The sequence below is a fragment of the Amblyomma mixtum genome, chromosome 4, assembly GCF_055824585.1.
Source record: "Amblyomma mixtum isolate Tamu chromosome 4, ASM5582458v1, whole genome shotgun sequence".
Lineage (NCBI taxonomy): Eukaryota > Metazoa > Arthropoda > Arachnida > Ixodida > Ixodidae > Amblyomma > Amblyomma mixtum.
In genome coordinates this window covers 151,213,429-151,227,900 of record NC_143015.1, presented here as the reverse complement: position 1 = coordinate 151,227,900, position 14,472 = coordinate 151,213,429, and the positions used below count along the sequence as shown (strand labels likewise).

At 47.7% G+C, this 14,472-nt stretch overlaps 1 protein-coding gene across 1 annotated transcript in view; it reads right to left on the bottom strand.

Moving 5' to 3' along the window:
- Positions 1 to 14,472, bottom strand: part of LOC149348789 (uncharacterized) — a 31,680-nt gene that overhangs the window by 5,488 nt on the left and 11,720 nt on the right. Inside the window, exons 7-9 of the mRNA XM_089585909.1 lie at positions 3,306 to 3,418; positions 1,825 to 1,963; positions 367 to 549 (exon numbers count right to left, since the gene is read on the bottom strand). Coding sequence (XP_089442035.1) covers positions 367 to 549; positions 1,825 to 1,963; positions 3,306 to 3,418 — 435 coding nt within the window. The remainder of the gene's footprint in view (positions 1 to 366; positions 550 to 1,824; positions 1,964 to 3,305; positions 3,419 to 14,472) is intronic.

Sequence of the window (14,472 nt, the reverse complement as noted above, 5' to 3'; positions counted from 1 at the left end):
GCTACTGCAAGCTTCCAAATCAATCGTATACATGAACAATGTGAATGTAAAACCCGTTTTATGAAAAAAAAAACAAAAAACACGAAAATACCACAAAATAGCATAAACAACCAAATCATCAGCCAGGGTGACGCGAAAACTGTAGTACGCCCAAAAGGGCTTGACTTGTGAGTAAGAATAGTGAATGGAGCATTCACATACATGGCACGCAATCGAACAAGATCCGCAGTTTCAAAAATATAATGTGTGGCAGGAAGTCTAACTACATAACATATTAATTTACAGTTTGCGCCATTAAAAGGCTATGCGTATATAAATAGTACTGCCTCCCTTGAAGGCCTGCTGAGGAGAATAACGGAGGCTCACCTCAGCGTAGCTGCCGAACGATGTACCACTCGGGTTGTGGGCGCACCGCTCCAGGAACTCCAGGGGGCGTCCGGGCAGAGGCTCCGTATAGTGGCCCTTCATGGTCACCGAGACCGCCCAAAGCGCCTGCTTGTCAGGCCTGGTCAGCCTCGACAGTTTGCGGATGGTGTCGACCGCCATTGTCTGGAAGGTATCCGCGGTATGTCTTTTTACTTGTACCTGATGCATTATTTGGAATAACACTATTTTCTATTAATTTTCTAGAACAACGTATTTGTTGACACTGACTGCTTTATACGTTTTTTCTTGGTGGGCTAATTCATGCTTATTTCTTTTTTATCACCAGCCTGGTATTGCTTCACATATTTGTATAGTTGCTAATTACGAGGGGCCGCTGACAGTTTGACACTGGAACTTTTTATGCTGTATAACTTTGCATTCCCTATTCTTGTATACGATTTTTGAAATAAATCTCAAATATGTAAATCTCGAATCCCTAAGGGTCAGTGAGCGACGGCACGACTCTACCATTGCCATGATTTTCGTGGTTACCCGCGCACGAGGCAATGTCATCGGGAATCAAGCTTCGCGTTTAAGTTACTGGTATTACAGTCAGGCTCCCAGAGATCTATGTATGCAATGTAGAGAGTGACCAATTGCGCATATATGGGCATTAACTCATTAACGCTATTGCCTCATACCCTTAAGGCGGAGATTAAGTGTCCCGTCTAGTTTTTTTTTTTTTTTTAACTTCGCCGGATGCTTGGAACTAGATCACCCCTGTCATGCTGTAGGCTTAAGAGAAACTGGGCTCACGGATTTCATTGAAGCTTATAACCATTCTGGTTGTCATCTAGAGTTCAGGAATGAGTGAACAACGAATTCATAGTAATTTCACGGCGGTGTTGATAAACATGACGTATCTTACAGCATTCGCTACGACATCGCCATTTCTTTTGATTGGCGTCAATATTTATTTATTGAAATTCCCGCAAGCTACCACCTACTTACCGCACAAAGGAAAAGTGAATGTTAGGTGCTGTCTATAGGTGACCACAAAACAGCAAGAGTATTTTCTTAGTATCATTGACAAATGTTTTGAAACACTTACTACACGAACATAGAATTTTTTCTAATGAGAGACATGAACATATACACCGCATGCAACAGCTTACACAAACATTTGATATCTACACCCTATTGATTAACTGCTCAAAGCTAGCAGTTTATGACGTCATAAATTCGTGTCCTTGAAGGTGGGTGCCGCGTAATGACACGTGCGTTCAAGGTATGACGTCCACTGTACGGCGTCAAATTATGACGGCATTTTGGTTACACTTTGTGTTCGCCGCCTACAAAGTCCGTGCCGGAAAATCCTCAAGAGGCAGCGACCTCTACAAGCGAATAACAGCGGGCGGCAGAAAGTACGCGTGGAGTATCCAGCCGTGGTATTCCTACCAGGTCGTGCCGGTAGGTGGTGCTGGCATCATGCGGCCTGGTGACTACCGTCGGAGGGAGGACACGGCATTCGGCGAACGTGTTGTCGCCGTAGTAGTAGTGGCCTTGGGCGATGACCACATCCGGCTGGTAAAGGTTCCTGCGCATGCGTAGAAAGTGTTTAGGCCCAGCCCAGGGGCGGAGAACCTGTAGTAAAGCTCTATCCTTGATGGAACAGTGCTTTCCAGAAGCTTTGAGGCTGCTCGATGTGTGATTGAAGCAGGTGAGTTCCGTCTTCTCGGGATTGAGAGCCATAAGACACGCGGCAAAATTGTTTTTCGGGGCATACTCCCAAGCAGCACAGTTTATCGGCCCAATATTACAAATACATGGAAAGGCAGGTCCTACTAAAGACCAGAGTGAAACCATTCTTATCCAATATTGGGCCAATTATCTGTGTTACTTGGGCTAAGACTCGAGCGTCAACAACGTGGCCCCACTCGAATGTTCAGCGAAAGCTGTCGTCGCAAAGGTGGTGAGCTAGGATGTTCTATTTAGAAATGGAACGAAAGCAGACCAGAGCAGTTATTCGCTGACTGACAGCGTTATGCCGGAAAGAGAGCCATTAAAGAAAGAATGCTTAAAGGCAAGACCAGAAACAAAAATTGCGTGGACAATTGGCAACTAAAGTGTTGTGAGGCGGAAGCCGAGGACACTATGTCGTGATGGCTTCCGGTGGATGTGACGTCACATCGTTCCCGTGGATGTATCGATACCCAAATTGTACATCTTTCGGGGATCTTTCATGTTAATTATGCATAATTACACATTTATCCGTCTAATTTGACACAAATCTGACGTTTTTATGGCCATTCTGTGAGAATCGTCACAATGCCGTGACGACTTCCGGTGGATGTGACTTCACAGCGTTCCTGCGGCTATATCAACGTGCGCGCTACTTCGTCGCAATTTGTACATTTTTGCCATAAGTAATTAAATAATCAACCTACAGTCATTAAACTTGGCTTCTAGGTTCATTTTTTCCTCCCCTATCTGAAGCAAACATTGGTTTTCTTCTGTTTTTTTAGTTCCCTAGTTAAAGGCGTGTGACATGCTTTGTTAACGGACGCCAATATGAGCCATTAAAGGCTTTCGGCTTAAAATAGGTAACCTCCATTCATGTCTCCAAAGAGGAACACACATAATATTTGTCGCTGGCTTCGAATCTCCGGTAGACATGGATGCTGCCATTCGAAATATACTGAATGGAGGCACCTAACAGCGCACAAACAACGACAAGTTGCTATTAGGCACGGCGTAGGGGAATTAATGCGGGCCGCAGGATTTGCCCCTACATATATCCTTTTCGCCTAAGAATGACGTCCTTGCCAATGGTGGTCGCAGTAGTCGAGAAGAAGTCAGGCCCTTCTGTCTAAACATTGATGAGCCGACCGAGAACTTTCTTCTCTACGCTGGCTTATTTTTGCGCCGCCGCTTCTTACTTGAAATTTCTTTCGTAGTGATCTTCCAGGGTGTAGTTCAGGAGGACCACCGCGAAGAAAATGAAGGACGGGTGTCCGGCTGACCTCTGGGTCTCGGCCTGGCTGTCGATATCCTGAAAAAAAGATTGCGGTCGAGCTGTTGTTGGAGTGAACAGTTAATACTGAATAGGAAACCACAATTCAGCTTGCTAGCACAGCACCTACCACCGCATCTTTTCTGCATCGAAACTGAACGAGAAGCAAATATGGTGGTCAAATGTTTTAGGGGAATCAATTGATCAATTCGCTCTCGTCCTACCATAAGCTTGCCGTCCTGGTTAGCTCAATTGGTAGAGCGACTGCTCCGGTGTAGCGGTGGTCCTGGGTTCGAACCCCGGACCAGGACGAATTTTTCTTTAACTACGAAGTTTCTGAGAAAGCTGTGTAGCTTTCCTTTGTAGCCGTATGGCTGCGCTCGGGTGGATGCCAATGAGTAATTACTTCCTTATTACAAAGCAGATATGGTGTTTTGGCGAAGACGACGCGATGCACGGCATGCGTTCTAAAATTGCTTTTCTTAATCGATGAGAAACATCGAAGAAATAAATGTGATGCTCCAACACGGGTAATTTGAGATATAAATTAATGATAATGAACGCTTTACTCCAAGGAATGGTGGAGAGATGGACCATGCATCTGAAGGACACTGCGCGGAAACCGACCTTACCTCGTAATGATTTAATGACGCGTTATTAGTGCGAGGTCTCTAATTGAAACGGAGTGTCTAGCGTTCCGCCCAGACGGAACATTTGCTGCTGCTGCAGTTCCGTCCAGACGGAATATTTACTGCAGCAAGAGTTCCGTCCATACAATAGAGTTTTAGTTTCACAGGCGTAGAAGCTTCACGTAAGTAGAGCGCTTACGGGTCACCACTGCGCATGCGCAGAACGTGAAGTGTTTGCGTGGGTCGCACGGACGTACGTGAGATTCGGATCCTTGCGTTGCGGTCTTCACGTTGCTTGCGTACGTGGCGTCGGCAAGATGGCGGCGCCCTGCCCGCCCGCTTCACAACCATAACAGCTCCGTCGCTAAACCCTCGACGTGGTATCATGCTGTAAACTGGTGTATTTACCTTCAGTTGGCCCATTCTTGCTCTCGCATGAAGTTTTAGGTGAGAACTAGCTTTTGTTTTTCAGATAGAAATCCGTTTCAGCAGCTCCTGAGCCTAACGAAGAAGCGTTTGTGGTCGTCATAGCAACGAGTGTGCCGACGGTCTCGCGAAACCACGCGAAGCTCAAAACCTCGCGGGATATTGCGAGACCCTCGGCACAGCCAGCGGGAAAAGCAAAACGGTGCACGTTTTAGCTCCATACGCACACGTCGTCAACATGAGTGGGACACCAGCGCGCCTTCGCTTCTCGAAAAGCGATAATTTCAATATGCTGCAGGACGTGAGGGAATGCCATCCCTTCGAACATAACATGCAACATACAGTTCGGTGGAATGAAATCGCTCAACGTTTGTCAGAAGAAAGGGGGAAAGTATTTACCGCCCGCACTGTGGCTTGGCCTAGCTACGCTCCAAGCAGCTCGACTAAACAAAATTTGTTTTGGTTATTTGTACTTGATGGCGTGGCATAACATGCTAACGCATTTTTTAGGTTCTATGGCAGATCTACACAGTTTGCGTCCCGTACGCGTAGCTAAAACTGTACGAAGCGACACTAGCGTACGCTGCATAGACTGCTCACGTTTACGTGCGGGGAGGTTCTACGTGAGTAAAACCAAAACTGTCTAATGTCCGTACTGTCCAAACTATACAAAATGGGTGATTTCTACCCACATGAAGCATTTCTTTGCCTCTGGAATAACTAGTTGACAAAGCTGTATCCGGATGTTCTCTCCACGCATGTATACGACACTAAAATATCTGTCCGCGTACTGCGTTTAGTTGCATCCTCGAAGGTATAACTTCCGTGCATGCATGCAGGATCGGGAAACTGACACTGTTAGAAGTAGGGTGCAGAAACTCTTCGCGAAGTGATGTGAAGCCCTGTCTGTTTGTGCTGCAAGATGACGTAGCGCGAAAAAGACTAAGACGTACACAAACAGTCCACAAGCATTATGCAAACGCACCAACAAACCCAAGCCAAAACTCGCTCTATTGCGATTTCTCACTGACTGCTTGGAAAATAAAATGATGCAGCAGAATATCCTATCACACATTAGGCGGAACAGGATTGCCACTTTTTCAAAAGGACATGCAAAAGTCTGCAAGCAGACTGGTTTCCCAATCCCTAACACCAGCTTTAATTCCGTCTTGCCATAACTCTTGTGGCAGATAGTGCTGGACGGAACTGTATGGTGTCAGATACAGTTCCATCTGGACGGAACCCCATCGCTACATGCAGTTCCGTCCGGACGGAACTCTAGCGCAAATTGTAGTTCCGTCTGGACGGAACTCTAGCCACAGCCTGATTGAAAACGGAGCTTCTATAGGGGCAATAGAGGTCAGGAAATGAAATAACTGGTGTTGTCACCACTAGCCGCTTTTGCAAGCTAACAGCGGTGCGTTGGGGCAGGTTTTGGGCGCGGATGCCGGGGTCTAGGCTTTCCCGTCGTTTGCTGCCCAAACGGCGATCACGGAGTCCGTTTCGGTAGTGACGTCATGAGTTTGAACGTATTGCAGCGAAGCTTATTTTACGCTGCCGGAAGAACTTCAGCTCAACCAGAAATAGGCAGACATAAACTCAGTTCACTATGTTTAGGGTTAAGGTTAGGTTTAATTTTATTATCTGTGGTGCCGTATGATCTAAACAGACGTTATCTAAAGTGACATCAGCTGGAGGTAAAAAATTCAAATTCAAAATATTTTAGCTCAGTCAGTTTATAAAGTTTAACGTCCCAAAGCGACTCAGCCTATGAGGGACGCCGTAGTGAAGGGCTCCGAAAATTTCGACCACCTGGGGTTATTTAACGTGCACTGACATCGCACAGCACACGGGCCTCTAAAATTTCGCCTCCGTCGAAATTCGACCGCCGCGGCCGGGATCGAATCCGCGCCTTTCGAGCCCAGCAGTGGAGCGCCATAACAACTGAATCACCGCGGTGACCTCAGAAAATTTTGTGTGCATAAAATGCAGGGAAGCTTTGACAGTCATGTGCGCCGGCAATTGGCAGCAGGCTTCCGTTTGTCGCTCTTGAGAGCTGTTGCCCAGGATCTGATCCAGAAGCAAAAACAAAACAAAAAAACAAAACAGAACGCCAAGTAAGAAGACGGCGGCCGAACGTGAAACATTTCAGGCCAGAGGTGGTACCTTGTCTTTGTGAACTTTCACACCACCTCAAGAGAGTTTCGAAAAGGCATGGGGTCACCTCAGTGTTTTCTGCGCAGAGCAAACTTTCAAGGCTGGGCTCCCGCACATGCGCTGATGCAAGAGGTACGGTTGCCAAATAAGGCACAGGACAAGCTTCGTCCCATGCTCCATCGATGCGGTGTATGCCTCCCTTCTTTTATTTATTTATTTATTTATTTATTTATTTATTTATTTATTTATTTATTTATTTATTTATTTATTTATTTACAATACTGCCAGTCTCAGTAAGAGACCGTAGCAGGTGGGCATCAGTACAGTATAGAGTACAACACAGATAAATTACAAGCAGATCAACAAAAATGAGAACTCTTACATAAGTGTTATATAACTGCTAGTAGGCAGGTTAGCAAACAATAACTTGAAAATTCAGAACTGAAACAAAAAGAAATCAAGTACAGCAGGAGTCGTTCATTCCAGCAAGCATGCTAGTATTTGAAGTATTTTACAATATAAACTAGAAGAAATAGATAGATGGATAGACTTACAACGGGCAGACAGGGAGGCGAATTAATGAGCGACTCAGGGATCATGCACTTAGTGTTAATAAAGCTGACAAAGGTGCGCATCGCATCAATGATTACAGCAATTGTGCGCAGCGGTATTCGAAGAGACGTCGACTCTTGGCAGAAGCAAAACTGAACACGAGCGGCTGTGCCTGGAAGCTTATGTCCTTAAGAAAAAGGCAGAAGACTGCATTCGCGATACTTCCCTATCCCTTTAGTTCCTGAACTCGCGTCGCTGTTAACTTATCTCTGATTTGTCTATTTTTGATTTGCTTGCTCAAGGGTCAACGTGGATTTACTATGGTAGCGAAGGCTCCACAGACTCCCATTGGTCCAAAAAATGGCGGCTCATGGGCATTCAAGCACCCCTGGATTCTGGGCGGCACAGTTACGAGTGCGTGACGTTGAATGACGTTACGCTACGTATGCTTTAGGCGCGAATTATAAACCACACTCTTTGTAGAATCCGCATTTTTGGGCCCGCGTCTCTTGGAGATTGTTGCCTTTAAACGCGCGTCAACCTTTGCCAGTCAAATGTGCTTGAGTTCGTGCTAGTCATGTCCCTATTCATGAGCAATCTGAAACCAAATGAAAGTGCCTGGATTTAAATGATTTATAAGTTCGATAAAATATATCGCCAGTCTTTCCACGAGTAGGCACAACATCGTAACGCAGTCACCCTGTCCGCTGATAACCTTGGCAGATACGCAGACTGTTCGAAGTGCTTGGAACAAACCCGCACGTCTCACAGCTGGCACGGCGTCTTCTCCGGGCTGAGGTTGTGGCAGAACTGCACCCACGTTTTGCACCTGGACATGATGCAGCATGCGTGTTATACACTGCACCGAAATTAATACCGTATACTCCAAAATGTCAACATGCCATGCTTCCTTTCACTTAAATGCAGTAAATTATATCTTAACTATGGAAATAAATGCTCGCGTCAAGCCTCCGCGCCTCAAAGTGCGGTTGCGCTCGACCTGATACCACGCGGCTAGCTGCTTTTCTATACTCAAAGAATGACGAGAGCGAAGCAGAGAAATGAGTTTAAAACTACACTGACGGTCATGTATATGTAGAAAGGCAATGACTACTGCTGACCGAATTCAGTTAAGGCACCGTCAAGGCGGCGCACATACTCGTGGTTGAGTTTCGATAGCGTCAGTTGCGAGGGGATCCTCAAATTGGCTTCACGCTGTTGGAAAACCAATATGTCATGCTCAGAAATGTTAGGCAGCACAGTCGCTTTAAATTGGCCTTGCGGTCAGTAGAAGACACGCGATTGCTTCTGAGAGCCCGGCATCAAGTTCACATTGTGACGGTAGGCTGCACGAAACAAACTATACGATAAATAAGAGAACTGATGGGCCTCTTTCGACTGCAAGTGCGTGCCCTGCGGTTTACATAAATATCTCCGATAACATGAAGCCAAGTACGCATGGAACGGTTAGAGCTACGAAACATAAGCGAAAAGCCCGACAAAAGCATATTTACAGCAGACAACAATGACAAGAGCTCACCTGTGAAAGTCCTGCAGGAAGCGGTGTAATAAGACACTGAGGGTACAGTCCACGCTGTCGCAGTGTGCCACAGAGAAAAGTGCCTTCACATGCCTCAAGCTCATCTTGAAATGAAGAGCTAAGCGCTCCAAACGAAAAGCGCGAAGTGAGACACAATGACGGGAAAAGGATTCGCACTGGCCGTACACCGAAGGAAACGATAGAACCAATGAAACTGCTGCAGCGGTGCAGCGGGGTGCAAATATTACCAAACGGTAACAGAAAAGCGACGAGCAAAGACAGCAAAAACATCTTAAAGGGGCCATTTCGAGACTGGCGAGCTAAGTTCATACGCTTTCCCAGACGCGCCGTTGCAGACAGCTGGCGATACGGAATCGCTTCGTAAGCTCCCGCCACTGGCCGCAAACCGAAACGAAACAAGGCCTGCAAAGTCGCGCTGCAAATGCACCACACACTCATAAACAGGGGGCGCTACAAGAGCGTTGCAAAAGTTACGAAATTTGGCATAACGCTTTGCCAAGATAACTTACCTATTTTTTTAAAACCTGGCATTAAAATATTTATTTATTTGTGTTCATAGCAATTTAATTCTTTCTTTTATATTTCTATATACGAGTGTATTGCCCCCCCCCCCCCCCCCAATTGTGGCGGTGCTGCAGTCGCGCTCAACCATTTTTATGCCCAGCCTTCGCCACCATTGTATGCATCCGCCTTGCAAGGATGGCCGAAATTATACCAGGTCTGTTAGAAAAGTATCCGACCTTTGGCCGAAGAAAAAAACCTGGCATAACTGGAGTGTTAGAAACCTAATAACATTCAAATTAGTCTCCTTGGGGCTCCATATACATCTCCCAGCGGTGCTACCATTGTTGGAAGTATTCCGAAAAGGCCCTTTTCGGAATGGAATTTAGCTCTGCTGTCGTTGCAGCCATAACGTCCTTTCTTTTCTGAAATCGCGCTCCTTTCAATGACCTCTTGATTTTAGGAAACAGCCAGAAGTCGTAGGGGGACATATCTGGAGAGTAAGGAGCCTGTTGAACTACAGGAGTCTGGTTTTTCGCCAGAAAAGTCTGAATCAAATGCGAGGAATGTGCAGGAGCAATGCCGCGAGGGATGCGCCAATTTCTTGTTGACCTCAATTCCAGTCTCTTGCGCCGCACAGCGCCACGTAGGCGATGGAGGACATCTCTGTTACTCTTTAGTCATTCTTTGACCCTGTGGGGTGCGTACTCGTGGTGTGCCACACAGAGGGAGTCAAAAAAGCAGTCAGCATCACTTTGACATTGCTGCGCACTTGGAGGGCCTTCTTTGGTCTTGATGACGTGGAATGCGTCCTTTGTGACGACTGTGATTTGGTTTCCGGGTCGTACCCGTACACCCAAGACTCGTCACTAGTGATTACGGCGTCGGTGAAGTCAGGGCAACTGTTTGTGGAATCCAGCATCTCCTTTGAGACTTCAACACGAAGCTGCTTTTTCTCCACTGTCAGCAGCTTCGGCACGAATTTCGCTGCCACTCTCTCCATGGCCAAATCTTCGGTGATAATGGAATGTGCAGAAAAATTGCTGATGTCCCCCTCTCCCGCAATTTCTCGGATAGTCACACAACAGTCCCGCATCACCACAGCGTTCACTTCGGCAATTACCTGGTCATTTCGGCATGTTGATGGCCGACCGGAGCGTGGCTCTCTCTCCACGGATGTGCGGCCGTCTTTAAACCAGTTGCTCCACTGCTTAATCTGTGTGCTGCTCATAGCATCATCACCGAAAGCCGTCTGAACATTTCGAATGGTTTCCACTTGGCTATCGCCAAGTTTCTGGCAAAATTTGAGGTAGTAGCGCTGCTCCTCTCGCTCCGCCATTTTCCTTGCAACAAAAAACCGACGAGAGCACTGCGCACTGCCTCATTCAAACGCTGCTTGCCAGCGACTGACGCTATCGGCAGGCGGGAAAAAATTCGTGAATGCGCCCGAGGGTTCAAGGTTGACTGCTGTAAGCGCGCTTGTTTCATATCCATCAGGTGTTCGCAAAAAAAATAAAGTCGGATACTTTTCTAACAGACCTCGTATACACGTGTGGCTTGAGGAAGAGTAACGCAGTTGTTACTGTAGCGCCTGTCCGTGCGTTCCGCTATTCGCGGATTGTCTAGGTGTTTGCGCTCAACGTTCGCCATAACATAGGAAGTGCGGCATTCAGTCTTTCTTTCTGGGTGCCCTCCACGAGGGTTTATTTTCGCCGTACTAGCGGCAGTGCTTCTGGACGTGACTTCCCGTTGCCAGTGCATTGCCGTCATCTTCGCCGCCCCTCGGGGATGCCTGGGCGCCGTTGCACCCTCGACCAACTGACGACTGCCGTGGAGTATACCTTCGAGCCAGGCCATCGGCATCGAAGGTGAGTGCGGGGCAAAGCCTCGCGGCGGGGGTGACATTGTCCGTGAAACCTGCTGTGGGCTGTTAGAGCGAAATTTAAACTTTCCTGTCGCTATTTCCGCGACCATTGGATCCAACAATAAGCAACCCGCAGCATGTAAAGCACAGGTTTCACGTACTGTCGCCATCCGGTTTTTTGTCTGTGACGGAAGCGCGGTGAGCTAGGATTCGCGGTGAACACAGCTTTAGGCCTTAGCTCACACTAGGCAGGTCAGCTATAGGGGGTGGTTTAGATGTGCGAGCCCGCTGCCGTTTACGTCACAGAAAAAAATCCATTCCAAGCGGCGTTGCGACCAAGCTGGTATGTCGGATTAGCCGTATGTGGTTTGTGCTCGTACACGGCGCTCGGAAATTTTCGCCAGTCTCGTCCAGCAACTCCGAAGAATGGACGCTGCCTACGGTCTGCGGCACATCGTGTTTTCGCTGCAGCCAAGGTGGGTAGTTTGCTTTACTTTTTTTTTCAGTGCCGCGGCTTCAGGCTTCAGTCACGCTCTCTCGGCAGCCACGGTGAGTACCATGCCCAACTGCTACATGGTCGCGTCTGTCACCACCCTTTTTTTGTTTGCAGATGTCCTGACTTCACACTTGATCCAACGGCACTGGTGCATTCGGGCCGCGATAACATCGGGCCCGATACGGCTGCCGTGGATCGTGCGGCGTTCCTTTCGTGCACCCCCTGCCTACCGGCCCAAGCACTGTACTGTCGGGAGCTTCGACGTCACTGCATGGCAGCGTCCAGTCTTTCTGCGTTTTCGATAAGTACAGGTCGGCTACTTATCAAAACGAGAAAACTGACATGGCTGCAGCTGAGAGCGGTGCCCCGTCAGGTTGCACCACACAAAGTGCCCCTGAAGGGGGCGGAGGATGCAGCTAGTCGAAGATAACGTGGTGTATGCCACGTTTGTTCCCGACAGTGCAGCCAGCGTACGCTCGGACGCCTTTGGTAAGCTGACGACATACCCGGTTGCCTTGTTCACCTTTTATCTTTGCAGGTACGCCGGATTCGGGGCTATCTTTAATGCGGACAGCAGGAAGGCGGCTAAGGAAGGCCGGGCTCGGTTCTTTGGTCCCAATCCGGCATCCATGCACCAAGCAAGATATTCATTCCTGCCTGTCTCACGTATGATGCCGCCTCTTTTCACAAGAGCTTTACTGCTGACAGTAGAAGTCTGCTTTACGGGTGTGTCCTTCCTGTAATCGACATAAATTCTTTTCGCGATTTTCTGTCTTGTGCAGTCATTCCTGATATTACCAACTTTTGCATACTTTCAAGGGCGCCTCTTGACCAGGCAAGGTGGACGTCAGTCCGGCTCCTTTGCGGTGTGCAAGGTTGCTTTTCTCGTTAGTGTATCTGTTCTTGATCTCCTGTATATTCCGATTAGCTACCTTTGCATACTTTCAAGGGGGCCTCTTGACCAGGCATGGTGGACGCCCCAGTCCGGCTCTTTTCCTGTGTGCAAGGGTACTCTTCTCATCAGTGCATTCGTTTTTGATCTCCTGTATGTGCTAATTATCTGCCTATGCATACTTTCAAGGGGGCCTCTTGACCAGGCAAGGTGGACGTCAGTCCGGCTCTTTTGCGGTGTGCAAGGTTACTCTCCACCATCAGTGTTGTCATTCCTGATCTCCTGTATGTGTTCATTACTAGGTGCACGTGCGCAGAGTTCCGTTCTAATCACCAGCAGTCCAACGCCGCAAGCGCGCTTCGTCCTCTTCCCGGGGCGTCGACTAGGCATAGCCGCCAACGCTTTCCACGCTGCTGCTTCCGGTCAACGCAAGGGGGCCCCTAGTCAACGCCTCTAGGGGACATGAACGGGGTGGCCTGCTGCTTCTCGACTGTCGTCGCCGCTACGAGGGCTCCAGTGTGCCTGTTCGGAGCTAACGCTGACGCGGCGTACGGAAGTACGGAGCTGCCTCTATCCTCTGTCCCTGCCCTCTTTCACAAGAACTGTCAATAAATCCTTTGCACAGTAGTCTCGTACGAGTTTCTTGTCGCCACTGGAGTGCTCGCCGGCGCCAGCCTGTTTGAGCGCGTTGTGGTTGACGCGACTATCATGGTTCTCAGTGCTTCCTGGCGCTGCAGCAAAGCTAGTAAGATGCCCCCTGGTCTTCGTAGAAATTCCGCGCTAAATCCAGACGCCCAGGCGATATCAATTCAAAAATAACTTACAAAAGTGGATTCAGCGGCTATTGGTTTTTGTTTAAATAAAAATGAATTAGTATTTTTAATTCATCTTTCAGTTGTTCTCCATCAGAACGTACGGCTTGTCGTGAGCATGCAGACCTCACCAACGTAGCTTTCGCGGTTTTTTAAGAGCAAAATCTGGGAAGGAAAACACTCGGAGAAATAAAGATTCGCATTATGTACAATTCAGTAACTTCTTCAAATATTCGCATCATGGTATCGAAACCTGCTTCTTGTAGTCCATCTCATGCTGCATGTGAAACTTAATATTTAGCATAGAGGACAGTTAGGTACTTTTAACTGGAGCGTGACGATGAGAGCAGAGTTTTTGTAAAAATTTTCTGCATTGATAACTTTCGTAAGTTTCTAATGATTTTAATACTTCCTATTGATAGGCGATGAATAAGAAAGTGGTATACGAGTAAACGCCTCGCACCCTTCCTGCTAGTAGATATTTTTTTACTCCCCCTGCTGTTGGTGGTGGTGGTAGCAGTTCAGAAGAAATAACTAAAAGGAGGGAAAATATCTTTGTCGGTAGCGGAAACTAGGGATTCGGGTGTATATTTTGTACAAAGTTTACATATTAATGCCGGCTGAATACCTTTGTTACCGCGTATGAGACACATGGGAGTGGCCTTTGCCCAGCAGGTGGCGTAGTCAGGCTGATGATGATGATCCCGCTGAGGCAAGTGGCGCCACTATATCGGCGGAGGCTAGAGTCACTGAATAAATGGATAAGTTAGAGTACCGCGAAACCTCCACTCCCCGTGGCCGGATCTGGAAGCTACAGGGCTTGTCCTGACAGACGTTCCCACAATGAATGCCATCCCTGTTCTCTGCGTATCCCTCTTAACAACCTCGGTATTAAAATGAGAAATTGAAGTTCTGCGTAGTTGGCACCGTTAAAATCGTAAATAATGTGAACGGACACTCAGAATAAAGGGAAGGCCTTTATTTTTGTAACTCGTTGCAGCAACACCTTGAACATGTATGCGTGTCCTAGAGGAAAGCCCAGAGGCTTTGGAGGCTCGCTGTTGTGTTGCCACCAGTACGGAAGATGGGTTGATTCTGTTAAAGCCGGTGTCGGCGGAGGAGTCTGTTGCGACGCGCGCTTGTTCTCTTTTTTGCGTCCCACATCTCTCAACTCTCTCCTATCTGCACGTGGCAGCGGTTGTG